A 25,394-nucleotide genomic window follows, 5' to 3' on the forward strand; every position below is an offset into this window, starting at 1 on the left:
TCTCACTCTGATTTAGAAAAGACACGCATCTTATTTCAAAGTCTATTCACTACGCCAAATTTGGTTAGATTTTCCCCTGTGAGACAAATGTTGGGTAGTCTTGCTTAAAGCAGTGATGTCTACTTTGTTCATTTTGTGATAGGGACATTGTAGTCTCTAGAGGCTGGAGACAAAAGCTGCATTCTCATTTTCTATATACAATTAACCACAAAAGAGTGAGAGGTTAGTAACACAGACTGTGAGGTTAGTTAAGAGTCAGGCAAGGGAAAAGAAACTTTTTTTTTAAAGAAGAAATTAGTAATTGCTGCTAAGACTTTCCGACGACCTTCTTCCCACCTTGAAACTCCCTCTCAAGGTACAGGAAGTTCACTGACCATTGTCAAGTATAAAAACTTAAAGCGGTCCCCACTCTTCATTCTCTTCTCCAAAGACCTTCAATCCAACAGCCACCATGAAACTCTTCCTATTGGCTTTCCTCTGTTTCTGTGGCCTCACAGCATATTCTGTGGAAGGTAAGCTGGGAAATGAATTATTAGGACTTGCTGGACAGGATTATAGAATGCATGGAGCCAGAAGGCAGGAAAACGGTACTCTCTGGCAAGACTAACTAGGCATGTATCTCCTTTTCTATGGCACTTAGGGACAGTATTTTTGGTTCCCAGTCTGGGAAATGGAAATGATGAAGTCCTATACCCAAAGGATTTCCTGAGAGATAGAAGGAAAAGAGGCACAAAGGAAAGAAAGTCATTACATAAATAACAATATAAATTAGCTTGTGCAAATGCCCGTTCTGATCAAGAAAACAGATAGATCTTTGTGATCCCATTGTCACTATTAGAAAGAGAATTCCAAATTCATGCCAGACTCATTGTTAGCATTGGTAAGGAACTGTCAATGATTATGGATTTTAAAGACAGATTATTTTTCCTATACCTCTCCTCCTTCATCTTACTTTCTCATTTTATTCTTGATGAATTTGCCATTAAAGTCCCATTCTGATGTCTGATTGTGAGAGGAGGTGGTGCCAAGATGTGGAAACTAGTGGAGCCTAAATTTTGACAGATCAGTTTAAGATAGCAAGAGTGTGAGCATGTTCTGCTAATAGCTTGTATGTCTGTGGTGTAAGGAGAGGGAGACACAAATAATGATTGAAAATAACATAATGATGTGGAGTTTCCAAAATTCTTTGACCTTCATAACTATAAGTATTGTCTCCATTTTTAGAGGGGAGGTTACAAGGATCAGAGAGATTGACTTATTTAGTGTCACTCAACTAATGTATTGGGAATGGGATTTTAATTTAATTCACTTAGACAAGCATTTTATTAAATGCCTACTATGTGGAAACCTTTATGCTAGACTTGAGGGATACAAAGAAGTAGAAGTCATGGATGGTGTCCACAAAGAGCATAGATCTCTCTTGGCACCAAATCTCCAGCTCTTTCCATCCCACCAACCTGTCTTTTCACCATAGATAAACATGTGCACCTCCAGAGCTCTTGCTCCTAAGTGGTTGGTATATATTTCATTTGGCCTCTCTGATCCCTGGATAGAAGTGCATCCAGCTCCCAGGCATGGCATAGTGAAGAGTTTGGGCAAAAGCTCGTGTTCACGGACTAATTATTCAAATCAGTTCTTGCTCTGGGCTGAAATTTTGCTCAGTATAGAAAATGTTGTCTGGTTGATGCTCAGATCTGAAAAAAAATGCTATGGAGACAGGAATAAAAACCACTTCTGAGTCTTTATTAAAGTTGGATTGGGGCCAGCCAATTCTGTTGTTTACTTTCTAATTAGCACCATCATGTTCCTCTTCACTAGGCTTCAGTTTTCCCACTTATAAAATGGTAGAAACCATTCCTGCCCTCTGATTTGACTCTTAGGGAGACTGTGGTATTTAATTAGGTTAATAGAGATTTAAAAAACCTCTGAAATCCATTAAGGAAAAGACTTTGTGGTTATGTATGATTTGTCTCAGCATTGGGAAGAACAAGAAAAGAGAATTCTTATAAAGTAATACTATGGAAGGGGTCAGGCTTCTCTCTCTCAATAACCTCAGAGAGCATCTAGCTTCCAAATAAATTGGCAGAGATGAGAAAAGAGAATGTTCAGATGGGACATGATGAATATTGAAAGGAGAAGGTGAAAAGAGATGGGAAGATAAGATATGGATCTACTTATTTAGATCCAACCAAAAGAATTGCCTTCCAGTATCAGTGACACTTTTCATCGAGTTGAGTCATTATTAACTCATTATTAATGTCACAAATTAAATGCTTTTGTATTTGGCTTTCCCACTTTGAGGCCAAAGGCAAGGGTCTGTAGCAGAAATTGAGAACAGCAGCTACCAATATTGATTATGCTTTGCTTATGCCATACTATTCTTATACCCCAAGTTTCCATCCCTTTCTGCAGGTTAAACTTGGTCACTAAGTAAAACGTGACCTTCAACCTGAGTTCTTGATAATTTTTAAGCATGAATGCACAGTGGCATCCTTTGCCCAGATTATCTGCCAAGAGTTAATGGAGAATACTGGATTTAGTAGAATAAGAGGGTCTGTGCTCCAGTCCAAACTCTGTTACAGGTTCCTCAGGTATTCGCTGTGTGAACTTAGCCAACTTATGATCTTAGCTGGTGAATGAGGAAGAAGGACAGACAAGTGGAACTTGGGATCCCATTCAACTCTAATTCCATGAGTCTATGGGACAGTTTTAGCTATATAAATGCAAGGAGAATTATATAAGAGAGAAGACAAAAAGTCTATTTTCTTAGGGCTTACAATTTAGTAGAGGCAGCATGGCAAAGGAAATGCCACACTATATTTAGAGTCAGAGGCTCGGGTGCTAGGGTTTTCTTGACCCTTGTTTCAAAATGATTCAGAAGCAACAATTTTATTTTTAATAGGCATGAACTGGAAAGTATTCTATTTAAAGGCTGGGACTATTTCATTTTTGTCCATGAAACGCTAGTACCTAACACATTTTCTGGCACATAAGATATAGTTGAAAAATGCTCATTGATTGATTAGCTATTGTATTGGACTTTATGGTTTTCTTCTATTTTAATGAGTTCATTATATCATGGATTTATTCTCCCGCCTCCCTTTTTTTGACTAGGTGTGGGAAGCGAAATCATGAGAAGAAGATTTTGTGTGAGCCTGACAAGCAAGAGCATACCTGTCCAATCAGTCAAAAGCTACATCATTGAAGAGGGCCCCATGAGAGCAGTGATGTGAGTTCATACAAGCACAAGTTCTGAGAGACAATGGAATATCTCCCTCCTAAAAAGAATGGGTCTTTAGAAATAAACTCTTTACCTTGAATGGTAAAGCCTTTCCTAGCCTTCACCTCTTTGGACCATCTCCTTCTAGGTGTAGAGTGGGAAATTGTCCTCACTGATTCATGTTAATTCACTGTGTCCATAGGCTGAAAAACAGCAGAAGCTTTAAGAGATTCTTAATCTTTGCTGCTTCACGGGAAATGTTGTCTTAACTTCTCCAAACAGGTCAGCCAAGAAAGTAGGCAGCAAATGTAAAAATTTAATAACATAGGGTCAGGGAATGCTTATCGGACTCTCAGCTTGACAATCTGGGTTCAAATCTCAGCTCTGCTAATTACCATCTATGAAGAATTGAGCAAATTTCTTTGTCTTTTTGGTCTTTAGTTTCCTGACCTACAAAATGATGATAGTTTGGCCAATTCCTGATTACAAGTCAGTGACTCTGTGATCCAAGGTGCTCAGAAATGGATGGGAGCTCCCATTAAAATCCAAGCACATAGTCCATTTATGTGAGGTCTTTGGACGTTGGCGGAGCTATATTGAGGAAATGTACCTTGAAGGAAAGAGAGGAAAAGAAAGGGATAAAAATTTATAGATTAGCTACTCTATTACATTTACTTTATTTTTAATATTTTTATTTTATATATAATATTTAATATTTATTTAATTTATATAGACTTTAATATAAATACATGTATAATTATGTAATATAGAACATAAAAATATAATATAAAATTAAATTACATAAATTAATAATTATATGGTAAAATATATATAATAAAATATTTAACAAATATTATCTGAAATATTTGATCTATTTAAATAACAAATATTTGGTCCTTAAAACAATTCTGCAAGGTAGATGCTATTATTATCCCAATTTTTTCAGATGAGGAAACTGAAACAAATAGAATTAAGTAACTTGCTCGAGATAACACATTCATTGCCTGAGACTAGATTTGAATTGAACTCTTCCTAATTCCAGTCCTGGCACTCTATTCACTTGGCCATCAGTTGCCTGAGAAACTATCTTTCATATTCTCATTGCCAGATAATCCTTCTCTCATGTCCACTGCCATCATATTGGTCAATATGTACTTTTAAAAACTAAGATGGTAAAATGAGGGACTTCTCCCTTGATCAAAGAATTGAGGTGTTAATCTTAGATAGTGAAAAGTAAGATGAAGACTATTAAGTGAACACAGCAAAGCAACTCTGACTGTAGGTCTTGACTTCACATTCATTAAAGTCTTCTCCAGAAAAATTCCAAGAGCAACTCCTTGTGTCTATTTTGAGCTGAGCACTTGGCCTGACAATGATAAAAGGACTAACCATTCCTCTACCTTTTCCTTACATTACAGTTTTGTCACCCATAAAGGCATTAAAATTTGTGCTGATCCTGAGGTTACTTGGGCAAAAAAAGTCATGAAAGCTGTGAACAGAAGAACCACATTACGACCATCTACTGACAGGATCATGACTGTATCTGGGAAGCCAACATCTGTCTAGGAGTGTGGTTGAATGGATAGATTGCTGCACTGGGACTCAAGAAGATATGGGTTCTGATCCTAGCTGTGTCACCTGGGCTAGTCACTGAACTATAAAATTTACCTCACAGGGTTGCTGTGATGATCAAAATAGAGAATGTATTTTGCATACCTAAAAGTATTGTATGAATACCAATTATTATTGCTTGCACTTTGCCTCTTCTGCTAGCTTTCAAAAGAAATAAAGTGACTGTATTCACATGAATTGATTGGATTGTATCACCTTTCGGGAAGGACTGTATGAACCAGAAGATAGTCTGTTCTTTCATTTTTCATATTGATGTTTTGATATTCATTTTAGAATTATGATTAAAATATTTATTTTTTTCAGAATAATCCTTTTGTTTATTTGGAATTTATTTATTTGGAATAACCTGGAAAAGCATATTCTATCAGAAAAAAGTGGCTTACTGTGTAAGAGGGAGCTAGGTAACCCAGGGGTGGGAAAAAATTGAAGTTAGTATTTCTCACACTGCTAGTGAATTTTATAATATGAAAAATGAATACCAATGACATTTGACTATTTGCTAATTAGGTAATGCAAATATTAGCCCCATTTTACAGATGAAGAAATGGAATGAATGAGGTTAGGCAAGTTGGCCAAAGCTTCACAACATTATCTATAGGTCTTGGTCCATATGCCATATGAAAAAATAATCTCTGCTAGTGTCTATGGCTAGGCATTAGGAGGAGAAGAGTAAGAGAGAAGAAAACACTTTGGAATAAAAGTCAGGAGAGCTGTCCTAGTCCAAAATAGATGGATAGATAAATTGATGGACAGATAGAGAAGTCAAGCATTTGCTAAGTGCTTACTGTGTTCAAGAACTGTGATAATCACAGAGATATAAATATAAATAAGCCATATTTCCTATAATCAAGGAGTTTATATTCTGATGGGAGAAAACAATACATATGGAGGGAGTTTGAAAATGATATAGATGTACCAAAAAACTCACCTATGACTGTCTGGCATCCTATTGGCAGAGTTCAAGGGGACAATACTTGGAATGCAATCTCAGTCCAAAAATTAGTTTTATGACCTTTGACAAGTTAATCCACACCCCACCTCTAGTTTCTAGCTGAGGTTGATTTGATTTGGCCATAGATTTAGAATTGTAAAGAGCCTTAATATCAGTTAGTCCAACCTCTCATATTATAGACTAGGGGCCTTAAGTTTTCTCACCCATAAAATAAGGAAGTCAGATTACTATTAAAGTTTCTAATAACTCTAAAATTCCATTAGTCCATTATTAGTTCTACTGCAGATTTCTTTTTAGGGTGAGCTGAATTGCGCAATGCAAATCACTATCATTAAAATTAGCTACCTCTGGACTTGAAAAAGTCCTCTGATACTGTCTATCAACAGGACAACTTAAGTACTTTTATCCATGGAAAGCTAATTGGCCCTTCTGGATACTGAATCTATGCCACTGACAGCACTAGCATAAATAACTTATCTAGCATATCTAGTCTGGGTTTCAAGGACATAAAGATTAGCTAGCACATAGCAGAGCTATAAGCAACAAGCATTGAGATAATCAATTTTCTGGGGCCAGACTCATGCTTAATATATCCAATAGTTTTGTTTCTTTGTCTATCAAATAATGACTCCCTATAAGAACTTGAATGAGCTTATCTCCTTATGGCCTTTTGATTGCCCATTAAGAAGGCCAATAGATAGGACTTGCCATCTTCCCCTTAGTAGAGTACATTAGTATTTGCCTTTAGAGTAGTTTTACCTGCCATGCCCATGACTTCCATGTTTGTTCACCTATCTAGGCAGCCCTACAACTAAGCTCTGTGTTGCCCCATCTTGGATTCTCACAGGTATCAAAGGTTGGGATCAATCTCTGACTATGACTAATCAGATCAATATGAGCTTGGAAGGATCAGGATGGGCACAAATAGCCATTATGAAGATTTGGGATGGAGATTTTGGGATGGAGATTCCTGCATCTTTTATCAAATATCTTTTAGTTCTGAAAGTGGTAAAATGTAAAATGGTAAAATGGTATGGGCAACGTCTTTTCACTTGCATATAAACTGGATTTAAGTGAGGCACAGTTGTGCATATTGCCAGTCTCACTCTCACTTGTAGAGTCCTTGAAGTCCAGTGGTCAAACAAAAGTCAGAATGACTGGTGATAACCTGGGATATTGTGGATAACCTTGGAGTCTTTCAGGTTTGATCAAGCTTTAAGTATTCCATGATAGCTGTTTCCATTGCCTTCATGGCCACTAGAACAAATTATTCTCATCTGACCCTTCTGTTGAAGGATGTCTTTGTATGTCTGAGATAGACACCTCTCTAATTCACCAATGGGTTGGAAGCCCATTGATTACCTTCAACCTGCTTTAGTCTTCTGCTTGCACATTCCGATTATGTGAGATAATTTCCCACACTCACCTTTCCTTCTCGAATTCTTTTTACCCTCCCACCCCCTTTTACAATTATTAAAAGAATGCAAAAGTATTCTCAGGTTCTCTCTCTTATTAGATTTCCTCAGAGGCATTGAAGGATAGGAGATTCTGGAGAGGATATGAGTCTCATCTACTCCTTTTAAAATATAAACACTACATTATTGTGCAGTTTCTTATGATTGTTCAAGTATATGCCTTTTTATATTTCTCTTTACATTTACATTTGTGTTTCAGTTTCTACTCAACTCTAGTCTTTTCACCAAGAATGTTTATAATTCTTCTCTTTCATTAAGGAAAGATCATTTTTTTCTGTTTTAAGATTATATTTAATATTGCTAGATAAATTATTCCTGATTGCAAGCCCATGTCTTTCCCTTTTGGAATAACATATTCAAAATTCTCTACTACTTTAAAGTAGTGGCTACTAAATCTTGTCTTCTCTTGACTGTGATTCTTGTAGTTCCTTGTCTTTTCTTGACTTTGAATCCTCACTTTCTGACAGTTTGTATTTTTTTTTTACCCTGAAGTTTTGGATTTTGATTATAATGTTCCTATTACTGTTCAGTTAAGGTGTTCTTTCAGAGATAATGGGTAGATTTTTCCCATTTATATTTTGCCCTCTAGTTCTAAGATATCCAATCAGTTTTCATTAGTGATTTCTTGAAATATAATAACTAAGTCCCTCTTTTTTTTTGAAGGGGAAGATTATGACTTTAATGTAATTCAGTGATTCTTAAATGATCTCTTATAGATCTGTCATCTAAATGAGTTATTTTTGATATTAATTATCTTATATTTTCTTCTTTTTTAATCTTTTGAATTTGTTATGAATATTTATTATTGTCAATCAATTCTATCTAGTTCATTATATTTTTAAGTAAGGTTGTAGCTTTTGTGCTGTTATTAACTATAATCATTTCCTTCATAGCTCTCATTTTTTTCTAATTTTTTTTCCTCTATCATCTAATTTTACTTATAAGATCATTTAAAAACTCCTAAAAATGAATTCTTGCTTCATTTCTTCCAGGAATTACACTTGAACTTGTTGTGCCCCATCTCTGTTTTCTTTGAGGCTTTCTGTAGATGTTTTAGAGTCATTCTCTCCTTCTGGGTTTGTGTCATAGGTACCCTTATTTTTCTTTCTTTAACTTGATGATTCTTTGGGAAAGGAGCAAGAGGCTTTTGATCACGTAGAGCAGGGGTCGGCAACCTTTTTGGCCATGAGAGCCATAAACACCACATTTTAAAAAATGTAATTTTGTGAGAGCCATACAGTGCTCACAGTGCCATTCCTGTAACAGCACCTGAAAAAAAATGGACTTTATGGTTCCTGCAGAAAGAGCCATATCTGGCCCTCAAAAGAGCCATACGTTGTCGACTCCTGACATAGAGGCTGCATTTCTCATTTCAGACATGAAAGATGCCCTATAATGTAGCATAACTATGCATTATGTTTCCACTGACCACTCTCTTTAGACATTTTGGTTCCATCCTCCTTAACAGATAGGCAGTAGGCTCTCATCATGGATACTGGTATCTCTTCAGTCTTGTGGTTGGGACTTGAGTTTTAGACTCCAAAGTATGGAGATGAAAAAGCTGTATTCTTTTAAAGCATTTATTTTATTTCATAGATATATTTACTCCTTGCAAAGATGGGGCAGTGTATGTGGTTCTGAAGAACTGGGCAAAGGAAAAGGTTACTTTTACAAAGAAAAAAAATTAGTAGCTTAAGCTAAAACTTTTCGGCAACCTCCCTTCCTCTTCAATAATCAGGTCTCATGACACAGGAAATCCACTGACCATTATCAGAGCATAAAAGCTCAAAGGAATCTTCACTCTTCATGCTGTCTCACCAACACTCTCAACCCAACAGCAGCCATGAAGCTCTTCCTGTTCATTCTTTTTTGTTTCTGTGGTCTCCCAACATACATGGTAGAAGGTAAACTGAGAAATTGATTTTTAGAGTTTGATTAAGGATTGGATTACAGAAAGCATGGAGTTGGGAGGCAGGAAAACAATTCTCTTAGATAGCTCTGTCCAAACTTGTCAGAAATAAATTCTTTATTCTAAGGCAGTCAGGGATGATATCTCAGGTTTCCATTCTATTAAATGGAAATGATGGTTCCTACTTGCAGAGAACTTGGAGACAATTCATGAGATGATAGACACAATGGAAAAAAATCATTAAAGAACTAGCAGCATAGACCATTTCTTGTAGATGTCTGTATTGCTTATAAAGAAGGAAACCATTCTAGAGAATATAGATGGATCACCATCAATCTATCTTGACTTCTGGAAAAATTATTTTAAGTTCATATCCTAGACAGTGAGCTGATATTGGGGAGAGTATACTTGGCTTGGAGTCATAGACAATAGTTCAAATTTTTCCTAACTTACCAGCTATGTGATCCTGGCTAAGTCACTTAAATTCTATTTGACTCAATTTTACCATCTATAAAATGAGTATAATAATAACTTCTATAATATATATATATAATATTAGAAGACATATAATATTATAATTCTATAATAGATGTAAGGATAAAATGCAATTTTATATGTATGTGTATACATGTATATAGTTGATGAAAACATCATTTATATTAGCTACATTACTATAAGTATTATTATGCTCCTTTCATGGAGGTCTTACAGTCAGGTGTATAGCATTAATTTTTCTGATGACAGATTATTTTTCCTCTTCCTCTCTCTTTTCTTCTTTTATTTTTATCTTGTCATTTATATTTTTTATTTTTTTAAACCCTTAACTTCTGTGTATTGGCTCATAGGTGGAAGAGTGGTAAGGGTGGGCAATAGGGGTCAAGTGACTTGCCCAGGGTCACACAGCTGGGAAGTGTTTGAGGCCGGGTTTGAACCTAGGACCTCCCATCTCTAGGCCTGACTCTCAATCCACTGAGCTACCCAGCTGCCCCATCTTATCATTATTATTGATAAAACATCTGACACTGATACCTCGCTGGGTAGCCCTTACATCCTGAAAGGATATACCAATGATGCTGAAATCCTGTCAGGTCTTACTGAGCTGTAAAAAGTATAAGAATGGGTTAATGTGTTTGCTATGTAAGGGCCTGCCTCAGAAAGATGGATCAATGGTAATAATAGCTGACTGACTCAGAACCTTAAGATTTACAAATTTCTTTGCACAACTATCACAATTGCTCCTTAGAGGTTGGTACTATATGTAAGCTTTAATATATCCATCTTTAGAAGTGAGGTTATGAAGTTAGAGAAATTATGTAATTTGCCTATGGAAACACAACAAATACATATCAAAGGTGGAATATGAATTAAATTCACTTTGACATCCATTAAGTGACTATTATGTGCAAAGTGTTCTGGTAGACTCTCAGAATAAACAAAGGTTACTAAACTCATGGAACCTTGCTCTTTCCTGACTCTTAAGTCTTTATCTCTGTCCTTGCCACCACCATACCATAATCAAAGTTGACCACCATGCTACAAGAATTGTTTTGGTCACATCAACTAATGTTCTCATTTATTAAGGCCATCTGCATCCAAGGAAGGAGAACACATACAGATGGAGCCATAGATTTTGGATGTATACTGGGAAATTTTGAAAAAGTACTTATGATGAATTCTAATAAATATATTGGTACTTCATGCCTAGATTTCTGAAGACATAATCCTACATAGATATAGCTATATAAGGCTCCCATAGACACATATATACTTCATGGTTGGCATGCATTCCATTTGATTTCTCTGATACTAGTATGGAAGTATATTCTGCCCTCAGTGATGATGTAGTTAGAATCCGGGCAATATCCTCCATCCAAAAACAATTAGTCATTGTTATGGGCAGAAATTTTGTGCAAAGAAGAAGGTGTTATCTGGTCAATGCCCAGATCTGGAGGCAGGAAATAGCACTCATGTTTGTTTTTATTATACCCAGTTGGGTCCATCTAGTTCTGCTGCTCACTTTTGAATGACTAGCAATGTATTCCTTCTCCTTGTTGGCTGCAGTTTCCCACTTGGGAAATTACTGCTATAATTGAACTCCCAGGGAGTTTATGATATTTAAGTGGGCTAAAAGAGTTGAAAAGCCTGAAGGACTTCAGGGAAAAGGCATTATGGTTGTGGACCTCTGTTCAATTCTGGGGGTCTTAGAAAGAGTGGTGGGTGACTTCACTGGGGAGAGTAAGAAAAGAGGATTCTTATAAAGTAAAACAGAGAGGAAAGGTCAGGTTTTTTCTCTTTCATTGTGTTCAGATTCAAAGTAAATTGGCAGAGATTAGAAAAGAGAATGCTCAGGACGGATGTGGTGAATGCTAAAAGGAGAGAGTAAGAAGAGATGGAGAGGTAGGATGGAGATTCATTTATTTAGCTCCATCTTAGAAAATAGCCTTCTGGTATCAGGACACTCTCATCAATGTTGTATCACCATTAACCATTGTTCCAAATTAAATACTTCTGTGACTGGTTCTGTGACTTTGAAATCATGGAAGGTATCTATGGCAGGAAAGGAAGACAGTAGCTACTAATAGAAAATTATTTGTTTCAAGTCCCTCTATTCTTACATCTTTTTCCATTTCTGCAGTGGTATCTTGATGTCTTAGGGAAACATGCTCACCTTCACTTTAAATTCTCTTTAAGGATTTCTAAGCATAGTGACTACCTTTGCCCATATTATTATCTTAAATTGATTATTGAAAATGGATCTCCCTTGAGTATAAATACTTGATTTGAAACCATAGGACATAGGTTCAGATCCCAGCTTTGCTACAAGTGCCACAAGTACAAATATTCAATTAAATTAAAAGGAAATTTTGTCTGTTTGAATTGATGTCAATAGGGTCATCAGACCACCAATAAGCATTTATTAAGTAACTACCATATGCTAGGAAATGTGGTAGGTACTAGGCAAACAAAGACAAGAATGAGTTTAATATTTTTAAGTAGGTGTTTGCCTTTCACATAGTATGAAAATTGTTATTGGGGGGAAAATAAGCACATTTCCATTTCCATGACTAGTATAATAAATATATATTATAAATATATATATGTACATATATATAATATAGATAGATAAAATAGTTACTTCTGAAAAATTCTGAAGCAAAGTTCAAGGATTCCTTAGAGCCCTGGCTATGAACTTGGGCAACTCACCTATAATTCTGGACCTCAGTTTCCTTATCTGTTAAATAAGGAGGTAGGAGTAGGGAATCTTAAAAACCTCTTCAAGTCTAATTCTACTAGTTTAAAGGATATTATCACTTATATAAATGCAGTGGTAAGTACATAAGAGAGAGAAGACAAAGGTCCTACTTTCAAGGAGTTTACAATCTAATGCAGCAGCAATATGATGTAAGGGATAGTATACTATATTCAGAATAAATGTCCAGGATCTTGAAGAATCCTTGTACTTTGCTTCAGAATGTTTCAGAAACTACTATTTTATTCTTAGTAGTCATGGAGATGGAATGAGTTTATTGTTATCTCCAATATCAATTTTCCTTCTCTACAAAAGATAAACTATTTTATCTTTTGTTTTTGTGTCTCTAGTGTTTACTACATTACTACAATAATACTTTATATATTATTTATATATATTTGTATATTTTGTATTAATAACACTATATTAATAAATAATTGCTGAATCTCTCCTGATCCCACTGACATCAATTCAACAGAAAAATTGAGCTAATTATAAAAGGTTTTTATTAAAAAATTTTAATACCTTTTTTCCCCCTAGGGGTTGGAAGTGAAGTCATGAAAAAGAGTTTTTGTGTGAGCTGGAACCAGCCCCTGAAAAGCAACAAGGTGAAGACCTACACCATTGAAGAGGGTGCCATGAGAGCAGTGATGTGAGTTTATACAAGTACCAGCTTCTAGGAAGTCCACAAAATACCTCCTCCTGACAAGAAATGGATCTTCAGGAATAAATGCCTGAGCAAATTGAAATAGAGCAATTTTTTCCCCATTTTGATCCTTAGTTCCTGATTTATAAAATGATGATGGTTTGACTAGTTGATCTCTAAAGTACTTCTTGATTCCAAATCAGTAATCCTGGGAATTTTAGAGTTCAGGAATGGATTCATGGATGGGAGCTCCACACCACAATTAAGTACATAGTCTGCATTTGGATGTCGGCAGAATTATGGTGCGGCAATGTACTTTGACACTGTCTTTTATGGACTCATTGCCAAACAATCCTTTTCTCATATTCACAGCCATAAGATTTGCCAATAGGTATTCCTCATATATTTTTAAACTTGGGTTGAGAATTAGTTTTACTTAAAAAAGATGCAAATCCTTATAGACACTGAGGAGTAAGGCACAGATTGGTAAGTGGACACAACAACATATTCATGGTTTTTAGCACTTTAATATTTATCCATCCTACAAATACTCATTAAGAAACTATTATGGAATGATTTGGGCAATTGGCTTTAAAAGATTGCTCTATAGCAAAAATGAATAATATAGAAATAGTTATCAAGTGATAACATTTGAATACCCCAATGGAATTGCTTGTTGGCTCTGAGAGGAGGCAGGGAATAGGGGAGGGAAAGAAAATGAATCATGTAAACATGGAAAAATATTTTTAAAATAAATAAATTTAAAAAATTTAAAAGAACCTATTATGGAGGTAGCTCAGTGGATAGAGAGCCAGGTCTGGAGATGGAAGGGGATAGGTTCAAATCTGGCCTCATATACATCCCAGTTGTCTGATCCTGGGCAAGCCTTAATGCCAATTGTCTATGCCTTACTGCTCTTCTGCCATGGGATCGATAATTAGTCTTGATTTTAAGACAGAAGTGAGGGTTTTATAAAGAAAAAAACTCAACAAAAAACCTCACAAACATTATAGGTAAAGCACTATATATATGTATATATTTTGCATATCTACATATTGTGTAATTATATAGCTACATGTGTAGTATATATTATACTGTAATATCTATCTATATTTATATTTTATATCAACTTGATCCTTCTCCATATCTACTGTGGCCTGCCTCCATGAAAGTCAGTGTGGTATAGTTGGAGGCACATTGGCCTTGGACTTGGATTTGGGGTTCAACATCTAACTCTGTTGCTCATTCAACTCAACAATGTCTCTTCACCTCTCTTACCTTGGGTCCACCCCACAGTGATGTCTCATTTCATTTTCCCCCAAAGATGTCAATAAGAAGCTCCTTGTGTCCATTCTGATAGGCCTGATAGAATGTCAAGAAGACTAACAATTTCTTTCTTTTCCTTCCATTTCAGCTTTACCACCCACAATGGATTTAAAGTTTGTGCTGATCCTAAGGCCAACTGGGTAAAAAAGGTTATCAGTTCTGTGGACAGAAGAATCACCGAGAGGAGAAACAAGAAGTCCCATGACCTCACAGCCACCTGCTAACAAGGCTTTGATCCAGTCTAGGTCAATACCATTTTTCAAGGAATGTGGTGATTTGGGTAAAATGATTGACTTGGAACTAGGAAGACTCAAATTCAAATTTTGCTTCAAAATCTCAATAAGTGTATGTTTCTGGTTGCTTAAATTTGCACAGCTTCAATTTCCTCATCTGTCAAATGTATGTAAAATTGACTTTATAGCATTACTGTCAAAATCAAAAGAGTGAATGTATGTTAAGTGCTTTGCAAACCTAAAAATGTTAAATAAATATCAGTGATTCTTATTTGTACCTTATTTACCTGCTGACTTTCAAAGGAAATAAAGTGTCTGCATTCACACAACCTGATCAGATTGCATTCATCTTTAAGAGAGGACTTTAAGACAGGACTCTATGAGCCTGAAGATAATCTACTTTTATTTTCCAGATTACTTATGTTCATCTTAGAACTATGAATAGAAATTATTTATTATTCAGAACAATCTTTTTGCTTATTTAGAATAACTTGGACAAGTTTACACTGTCAGAAAAATAGGTTTAGCTTTAAGAGAGAGCAAGGAACAGGTGGAAAAAGAACAGTGGACGAAGAGTCAGAAGAGCTGCGTCTGGTTCAAGGTAGATGGTGAATTTATTAAACACTTGAGAACACATTGTTGAGCATCAGAGCTTGTAATGAAGACACTTATTCTCTAATGGGAGAAAATAACACAAAAGAGAGCTAGAGAAGGGGGTGACCATAGGATGTTTCATTTTGTAGAGGTAACCTGGAAGAGATAACGGATGCCTGGTTTGGGGCAAGTTAAAGCAAACCTCATCTATGAGATCACAGCTTCCCATGGACAGAATCAATGCTTCCTATGGGAAGGGGAAGAACACAATCATTCTCTAGATATACAGCTTTGAACAAGTTAATTCACGCCACACAAGATCATAGACATAGCTGGAAAGAGCATTAAAGTCATTAATCTCTCATTTTACAGAAGGAGAAAATGAGGGTTTCAGTTTTCCCCAACCATATAATAAAAGGGTTAAATCAGATTATCTTCAAGGTCTCCTCTAGTCCTATAGTTCTGCAAATCTAGGATTAGATTCAGTATAGATATTTTTTTTTTAGGATAAGAAACCAGTTCATGCAATGCAGATAACTATTACCAAAATAGGTTGCATATGGCCCATTAAAATCATCTGATTGACCCTTATCATCAGGTGACCTGACAAGATTTACAAGTGAATTCTATTATTCAAAAATTATTCATCCCAATATTACATAAACTTTTTATGAAGACAGAAAAAAGAAGATATTCTTACAGTCTTTTTTATCAATTAAACATGTTTCTGAGATCCAAAACCAAGAAGAGGCATATCAGAGAAAGAATACTATAGTAATGACTTTAGATACATGAATTTAAAATATAGTATTAGCAAAGAGTCTACAGCAATACATCATAAAAATTGTTTCCTGTGACCACGTAGAAAATATTCCAGGAATGTAAGGTTAGTTCATATTAGGAAAACTATGAGCATGATAGATGATATTAAATAGAATCACTTGATTATAACATTAAAGACAGAAAAAGCTTTTGATAAAGAGCTTGTATTTAAAAAGCATGTCATTATTTTGACATAAATAGAGCAACTTGCTGTTTTTTATAGTGCTGATAATTATATGGTTATTTTAAATTAAATTAATAAAGCATTAATAAGTACAATATCAATATTATTAACAATGATTAAATCAACACACACCAATTCAATTATTATATAATTTTTAATAATTAATGATACATTATTAATAAATTAATGGAATTAGGTTTTTTTAGAGAACTTTTTCAACCTACATTTTTAACCAGACATAACTCACTCGTACTCCAATGCCTATTGCCCATCCTATAAGGCATTTGTTGTGTTAAATATAAAGGCAAACAAAAAACAACTGTTACAGTGATTTCCTCTAACAGTGTATACAGCATATATATGTCTATGAACTATATATATATAGTTCTGTTCTGCCTCTATAGTTCTTTCCTTCTATACCAAAAGAAGAAGTGCTTCATCTTCTGTTCTTTGGTGATCGAGGTTGGTTATTGCTAGTGAAATGATTGTGTTAATTGTTTCTCTGGTTTTGCTTACTTCATTCTGTATCAGATTTTTTTCATTTATTTCTTTCATTTATCTCATCCATTCACTTATATATTTATTTATTTATCTATTTATTTATTTCTTTGTTTATTATTTGTAAAAGTCTTCCTAGGTTTCTCTGATGTCCTCATATTAATTTCTCATGGAACAATAATTTTCTAGCATTTATGTATATCACAGCTATTCTCCCAATCAACCATTTCCCTATCAATGGTCATTCATTTTGTTTCTAGTTTTCAGTTAAGTGATGTCAAGCTTGTTCTGACAAACTGGTGGTCTTCTGTTGAGCTGGAAACTGAATAAGTGTCAACAATCAAAGGAGGAGGATTTCTTCAGTTGGTTTCTGTGGTCTAAAAGCTGGGCTATAGTTCTCAGACTTCTCCCTTTTATTTCCTTTTTTTAAATTTGAGATTTTGGATGAGAATAGATATTCTTGAGGTTTGAGGATTTTTTTTTCTTGTTAATTTCTTAATTTGTGATTATGGGTTTAATATTTGGGAAGGATCTGAAATGAAAGCTCATTTAGGACAATGATAACTTTATTAAAATGGAATGTAAACTACTAGCCATTGTGATAGATGGGTCTTGAATCCTTGATTTCTTAAGGTCAGTGCTTTCCCTCTATTCACTACTCCACTGTCTCTCGTGTTTTAGTGTCATCACTATAATAACTACTTAGGCAGAAAAAAAAAGACTCAGGGCTGCGGCACTGGTGATATGTTAGAGAGGGAGAAATGGAATAATTTTCAAGTGAACCGCAATGCTTGTAGCTGTCTGTAAAAAGAAATGGGGAAAATGTGTTACCTTCCCTTTGTTTTCTAGCCTTCTTACTTCTCTGTTCTCCTCCAGGTTAAGGACAAATGGTCCCTCCTTGAAAATAGATTCTAGTTTATCATTCTCTGAATAAGTCAACATAAACAGCATTCACTTTCAAATAAGATCAAGTTCATTGAGCACATACATAGATATGTGTGCACAAATATATAATGTGTGCCATTGTTGATCATTTGGGCAATGGTCATCAGGATGAACTAATCAGTAAATATACCCATGCAAAGATATTTTGAAGTTGCATGTTTATTTTGTTGTTCTCAGGAGGAGCTCTTGACATATCAGGAAGATATTCAAAGTAATTGGACATGGTGGACATGATTCAATGTAGTATATGTTTATTAATGGTCTTTTATTTGATGATAACCTACTTTAGATAACACTTTAATATTAATTACCTCATCTGAGTTTTACAATAATTCTAGACTCCAAATATCTTCATGAAGTAATGAATAGATTTCAAGGGGTCTGTGAATCTCGTTGGAAAAAAATGATAAAATTTTTATTTATCATTAACTGAAATTGACAATTCCTTCAATTAATTAATTGAACAAACAAATATATATACACATATATGTATATATTCTGAGAGCTCCATAGGCTTTTTTCAGATTACCAAATGGGACCAGGGCATAGAAAACATGTAAGAACTCTAGTAGAGAATTAATTACTGTCATTTTCAAATGAGGGACATGAGCCTTAGGAGGTTAAATGACTTGACCAAGATCACATAGCTAAGAAGTGTTAGTAGTATGCTTTGAATCCAAATCTTCTTGACCACAATTTATCATGCTATCATCATGCTAGCTACTATACCACAATGTGGTCTTCACTGAGGATACAAAGAGAAAAGAGGGCATCATTCCTACTCTCAAGCAGATTATAATCTTAAATGATGGGGGTTAATATAATATTTAACATATATATATATATATAATGTGAATATATGTATGTACATATGCTTATCTATCTATCTATCTATCTATCTATCTATCTATCTATCTATCTATCTATCTATCTATCTATCTATCTATCTATCTATCTATCTATCTAACTATCCAACCACCTTTGCAACATATTCCTTCTCTCTTCTGATGCTGGTAACACTCTAGGGCAGGAAGCCTCAATTACTATAATAGTCTGCTGCTGAGTTTACCTGCCTAAGTCTCTCCCCAATTCAATTCATTCTCCATTCATCTGCTAAATTGGTTTTACTAAAACAGAAGTCTGATCATGCCACCACCCTATCAATAAATTCCAGTGGCTCCTTATTACCTCCAGAAGCAAATACAAAATGTTCTGTCTGGCATTCAAAGCCCTTCATGTCCTATCTCTTCCTACCTTTCCAGTCTTGTTATGCCTTATTTACCAATATATACTATTTAAACCAGTGACACTGGCCTCCTGGCTATTTCACAAACAAGATTTTCCATTTTCTCTTCTCTCCCATGCCTAGAATGCTCTCCTTCTTCCACTCCAACTACTGATATCTCTGATTTCTTTTAAGTCCCAACTAAAATCCCATCTCCTATATCTGTGTTCATGAACCTATAACACATGTTCTGGAAGGGGCTGTTCCACTTCCCCTCTCCAACAACACACCTGAGGGCATTTCTCACTTCACTGGCCCCTCTGTCCAGCAGCCATATGGGAGCACTTCCTCTTTCCCCTGTCTGGGATAAGGGGGTTTCATGTGGCATGAGGGTTGCAGTTTGGGCACTTGGTCTCTAAAAGGTTTGCCATCACTGTCCTACATAAAGCTTTCCTCAACCCCTTTTTAGTTCCAGTGCTTTCACCCTGTTAATTATATCTTATTTATCCGGTATATCTTTGTATTTATTTATTTGCATGTTGTCTCTCCCATTTAATTGTAAGTTCTTTTAGGGCAAGGACTCTCTTTTGCTTCTTTTTGTATCTCTAGTACTTGGCATAGTGCCTGACACATAGTAGGCACTTAAATATTTAATGAGTTGAAAACATATGTATATACATATATAAATTTATCTAAATATAGATTATCCTTCAGATAAGTGAATGGGCTGAGGGCAGAGGAAATATCTAAAGCACTTAGAGATAAATGAAGAGAACTGGATACTTTTCTAATGGGCATGATGCCTGAGGGCATCTCACCTGAGATGGTGGCTAGACAGATAGTCTCAAAAAAAAGATTTAGTGATATTTCCACTGTGGTCTATTCTGGTCAGAGCACAAATAGAATATTACATTCCCTTCTGAATATCACAATAAAAGAAAAACATTGATACTCTAGAAAGCATCAGGAAGAGAGCACCCAAGATAGTGAAGGGCCTGGAGTCTACAACACATTATCACTAGTTAAAGGACTCAGTGTTGATTTTAACAAAGTAAGGACTGCTTCAGCTGGGGGATGCGAAGGAATATTGTGTCAGAATAAGAATTTAACTGGTTCTTTTTAGTCACAGGCTATCAAATTAGTAACAATGAGTTGAAGTTACAAAGAGAAAAAAATTAGTTCTGATGTTGAGAGAAACAGTAATAACAACAGTTAACCATTGTAGCTATACGGAAGTTGAATTGGCTGGCTTACAGGTAGTGAGTTCTCTCTCTTTTGGAAGGCTTCAGATGGTGGCTTGATGAGCCACTTATTTGATAAAGGAATTCTTTAACTAGATTACTCTCAGGCTCTTAATCTAAAATCTTATTATTTATGAAATACAGTGAAAGGCAACATGGCTAAGTGCATCAGCTATGACATGAGAAGACACTTGTTTGAATCTTATTTACTAAGTGATCTTGAGAAATCTCTTGTGATTATTTTCCTTATTTTTAAAATGTGGTCTTAGAGTATGTGATTTCTGAGTTCCTATGAAACTCTTAATCCAATGATCCAAAGTCAAGACCATCTTGAATCTTAGTTTTCTCATTGTTTGGGATTGACAATATGTTTATAATAAAAATAACTCACATTTATATGAAACTTTCAGCTTTATGAACACTTATTCCATAAGAAGCACATGAGATAGGGGACACACATGGATATTCATCTCTGCTCTATGTACCTAGGAAGTAGTTGTGAGAAAGACCTTTTGGAAACCTATCTCAATGATGCTGGGACTACAACTGGACCTATGATTTCAATGATATGGAGTACTCTTAGGAGAGGAAACTCCTACCATGGAAGGTATGTATCTTCTTTGAAACTTAGTCTGAGAGATTTACCTGGAACACTGAGATGTCAGAGTTGCAGGACTGGTGTATATCAGAGTTGAGATTGAATCCAATTTTCTCTGGCTTCTAGTCTAGTTCTCTATTCACTGTGCCACAGTGCATACTATGAAAGGCTCTATATGAATGTGAATTTTTATTATCTCCCTTTTATAAACAAGGAAAGTGAGTCTCAGAGAGATTAAATGATTTACCTGCCACTTTCTACCTAGAAAGTGTCAGAAATGAGATTCAAGTTTTATTTCCCTTGCTTTAAGTCCAGTGCTCTTCCCACTAAATAAGTCCCTGGACTAATGTTAAAGAGAATTAGAATGAAATTTTACTTTTTCCATTAACTTGTATATTTGTGTCAAGTTCCTTTGTGTCAAGATCTTATTTCACAGAGTCAATAAAGCTTTCATAGCAACGTTCTTTTATTTTCTTGGGATGTCTGTATGTATGCCACCCATGTCAACTTATTTGCAGGTAGCATGGGATCCATTTTTATTAACCTGATGATTCCTTGTGAAATTGGCAGAAAGTCTTGATCACATGGGGACCACATTTCTAGTTCCAGTAGAGTTGCCTTCTGAGGTGGAATAATCATATATTCTGTTTCTATTACTCACTCACCACTGACCATTTTGGTTCCATTCTCCCTTATCTGATAGGTGCTAGACAATACTGCCTTAATCAATAACACTGACATCTCTGTTCAACCTGTGGTTGTGGCCATAGCTTTAATCTCCAGAGGCTTTGTAGCATTTTTAAACACATTTATTTCATAGAACATAAAAATAAAACCACTGATGATATAGATAATGGTCACAGGATATGAGGTTAGGGAGAAATGAATAACTGAAAAGAAACTTTAAATAATTATTAATTAGTAACTCTTGCTAAGATTTTCCAATAACCTCCCCTTTAAGCTTGAAAGCCCCATTCGTGACATTCATGACCATTGCCAGGATATAAAATCTGAAAGGGGTCTTCACTCTTCATTCTTTCCCCCAAATATTCTCAGCCTAAGAGCAGCCATGAACCTCCTCCTATTGGCTCTTTTTTGTTTCTGTGGCCTCACTGCACATACTGGGAAAGGTAAGCTGGAGAGTTCTTTGTATTATTAGAAAGAAGCTTTCATTCTACATTAATGCTAGCTATTATTACTAGAATTATTATTAAGCTTTTCTTTTAGACATCCTTAAGACATGTAAATAGTATGAATTTTTCATGGGGTACATTATTTTCCCTTTTACTCTCCTTTTCATTCCTTTACTTCTGTTTATTATTATCACGACTATTTACTGGTAAATCTACCAGTAAAGTCTGATACAGGGGCTTCCATATATATATATATATATATATATATTTATATATATATATATGTGGCCCTCAGAACCTGAAGGCTATATCAATGACATTGAAATTCTGTCAAGTTTTAATGAGCTGGTGGTAATGCTGTAAGTATGGTCTTATATGTCTATCATGTAAAAACCTGCCTGGTAGAACTGGATCACTGATAATAATTTAAGGTGACATTGATAGGATGCTTTAAGATTTACAAAGTTCTTTGCATACACTATCTCATTTGATCTTCATAATAGTCTTGGAAAAGGTGTTATATGTGGGCATCGATAGGTCCACCTTTAGAAGTGAAGCTAGGAGACTCAGAAAGATTAAGTGATTTTCCTGTAGTCACTTAGCTAATATGTATCAAAAGTAGATGAGTTCAATATATTTATATAAGCATTTATTAGGTGCCTTTCATGTGCAAGGCTCTAGGGATTCAAAGAGTTGGAAGATATGGCCATTATCCTCCAGGAATCTAGGTGTCTCCTGATACCATGTCTTAAGCTCTTTCCATGCCATCACTCTACTTTTTACTGAGCTGACTGTTAGGTGATAAGAATTTTGTGGTCATGTCATCTTATGTCTCCATCTACTAAGGCTTGGAGAACTTGCGATTTATATCTCAGGAAAGAGTTCTCATTCAGATGGAAATATGGTTCTAAAAGTATTGAAATGGCATTATGAATGGATAGACTCGGGGGATTCTTGAATTTCTTTATGCTGAGTTCTCTCAAATATGTTGGCCACTTTGTGTGCTAATCCATACATATCTAATAACATAATTACACATGGAGATAGGTTTGTAAGGCTCCCACAGACATGCACCTGTACCTCAAGAGCTCTTGCTTCAGAGTTGTTGGCATGTATCCATTTGTTCTCTCTGATTCCAGGATGGAAATGCATTCTGCTCTCAGTAACTGTGTAGTTGGGAGTCTGGGTAATATCTTATATTCAGGGACCATTACTAGATTACTTACTACTCTGGGCTGAATTGTAGCAGCACATTATTATCTGGTTGGTCCCCAGATCTGAATTATTCTACGGGATTCTAAGAAGGCAGGGAATAATGCTTATTTCATTCCTAAGGATGAATGTATAGTCACTTCTTTTGCTTAGGTTCTCTCGTATTATATCATTGAAAATGTGACTCTTCTCTCTTCTGACATAAAGAATATTGGATTTGGAGTCAGATAGCATGGGGCAACACAAATACCTGTTTGATATTAGGCATCTCACCAAACCTCTTTAGACTCAGTTACCTTTTCTTAAAAAAGAAAAAAAATAAACTAGAAGGTCCCATCCACTTCTAATTTTAGAAGTCCAAGAGCTCCATTATGTAAATGTTATGGGACATACATAAGAGAAATCAGACATAGATCCCTCCTTCATGGAGATTAAGATAGTAGACAGGCAGTGTGGTGTGATGTGTAGCATTCTATTTAGAATCAGAGGCCAGTTCCTGGGTGGATACTTGATCTCTGTGTCACAGTGCTGCAGAAGTGATTTTCTCCTTAGCAGTAAGGAGCACATTTTTATCCCTGATATCAATCTTCCGGCTCTATAGAACACAAGTTCCTTGAAAGCAAGATTTGTTCCATTATTGTTTTTGTATTCCTGATTCCCAGCCCATTTCCTGGCACATAAGGGGTACTTAATGTTTTTGAATTAATTGTTTGACTATCCCACTGGCATCGATTCAAGAGACAATCCTGAATTGGCTATCCTGCTGGCATCAATTCAGGAGATAATCATTCTTTCTATTTCAATGAGTTAATTATAAGAGATTTTGAACTTTCTTTTCTTTTTCTTTTTGAAACTAGGTGTGGGAAGTGAAGTTATGAGGAAGAATTTTTGTGCAATCCTAAGAAGCCAACCTATACCAGCCAAGTTAGTCAAGAACTATACCATGGAAGAGGGTCTGACCAGAGCAGTGATGTGAGTTAATACAACTGCCAGCTTTTGATGAGATGAAGAAATACTGCCCCCCTCAGGAGAAATGGGTTCTCAGGAATGAATCCCTTATATTTCTGAATTCCTTGACTCCTCAATCTATATGCCAATCTCTATCTAGATAAAGAGTAATAATTTATGCCCACCTGTTTGTGTCAAGCATGTTCCTCCATCAAGGGTCAGGAAAAGGTATAAGCAATAAAAGATTTTCAGGATTTAGCTGTTTAATAAAGAATGTATTAACATTTGTAATGAAATCAGTCAAGAAAGTGAACTAGAGCTTTGATGATATAACCAACATAATATGGGGGAAAATTGCTGAGCTCTGGGATTTACCAGTTGTATGACTTGTTTCCTCTTTTTGAGACTCAATTTCCTGATCTTTAAAATGATGGTGGAACCATTTAATAGACTAGTTGATCTTTAAGGTCCGTTCTTACTTAAAGTCTGTGATCCTGTGATACCAGGCAGTATAAAGCAGTGAAAAACTCATTTAATTTGGATTTGGAAGATCTAAGTTCAAAATCCAGTTGTATCATTTCTTTAAACTCAACAATGTGAGCAAATTCTCCTGGGTCTCTGAGCCTCAGTTATTTAGCCCACAGTGACTATTGGCCAGTTTTTCCCCAGAAGGAATCTGTAAGAAACTCTTTGTGGCCGTTCTGATCAAAACCCTTGGCCTGATAGAACGATAAGATAACTAACCACTTTACTATCTTTTCTTTCCTTTACAGTCTTACCACTTGCAAGGGAAGACAATTCTGTGCTGATCCTGAGGCCAAATGGGTAAAAGAAATCATTAGTACTATGGACGGTGCAACCAAAACAAGGAGAAACATATGCCAGACCAAATCAAAAAGATCACAGTGATCTACCAAAAGGCCATGACCATGTTTGGGTGGCAACCATATGCCTGGAATTCTGGTGGTGTGGATAGAGTGCTGAACTTGGGTTCATATCCTGTTTTGAATGCAGCAACTAACCATCAATCAACCTTGCTGTTGACCATTAGCCAACCTTGCTAGCTATATTATTTTTCTCAGGGCCAAGAATTGCCTGAGTCCAAGTGCTACTCCCTGTCTCCCAGCCTCTGTTTTTGATTGCTGGGTAAAATAATTTATGCAATCCCTTCTCTAGGCTGTGCCTCTCAAATGTATTTATACCCCATCTTCCCTGTCCCTGGTGGATACCCTAGAACTCCTGTGCTGTGAGGGACCCCAGATTATAATCTTATTACTTTGATTAAAGAACCTTTTATTATTACTACTTTGGTAGTTTTATTTATTCAGGCTAATGCCTGCCTCAGACTCTG

The 25,394-nt window shown here is 35.6% G+C and overlaps 2 protein-coding genes across 2 annotated transcripts; both read left to right on the plus strand.

The window, feature by feature from the left end:
* The first annotated feature begins 447 nt into the window (after positions 1–447).
* On the plus strand, positions 448–5,143 carry LOC123247273 (cytokine SCM-1 beta-like). The gene is made up of 3 exons (XM_044676112.1): positions 448–512; positions 3,115–3,229; positions 4,639–5,143. Exons 1-3 carry the CDS (start codon positions 452–454, stop codon positions 4,784–4,786), a joined length of 324 nt encoding a protein of 107 aa, XP_044532047.1. The 5' UTR covers positions 448–451; the 3' UTR covers positions 4,787–5,143.
* Positions 5,144–21,819: 16,676 nt separating this feature from the next.
* On the plus strand, positions 21,820–24,952 carry LOC123246986 (lymphotactin-like). The gene is made up of 3 exons (XM_044675769.1): positions 21,820–21,880; positions 23,953–24,067; positions 24,817–24,952. Exons 1-3 carry the CDS (start codon positions 21,820–21,822, stop codon positions 24,950–24,952), a joined length of 312 nt encoding a protein of 103 aa, XP_044531704.1.
* The last annotated feature ends 442 nt before the right edge of the window (positions 24,953–25,394 follow it).

The sequence above is a fragment of the Gracilinanus agilis genome, chromosome 4 (assembly GCF_016433145.1).
Source record: "Gracilinanus agilis isolate LMUSP501 chromosome 4, AgileGrace, whole genome shotgun sequence".
In the NCBI taxonomy this organism is placed as follows: domain Eukaryota; kingdom Metazoa; phylum Chordata; class Mammalia; order Didelphimorphia; family Didelphidae; genus Gracilinanus; species Gracilinanus agilis.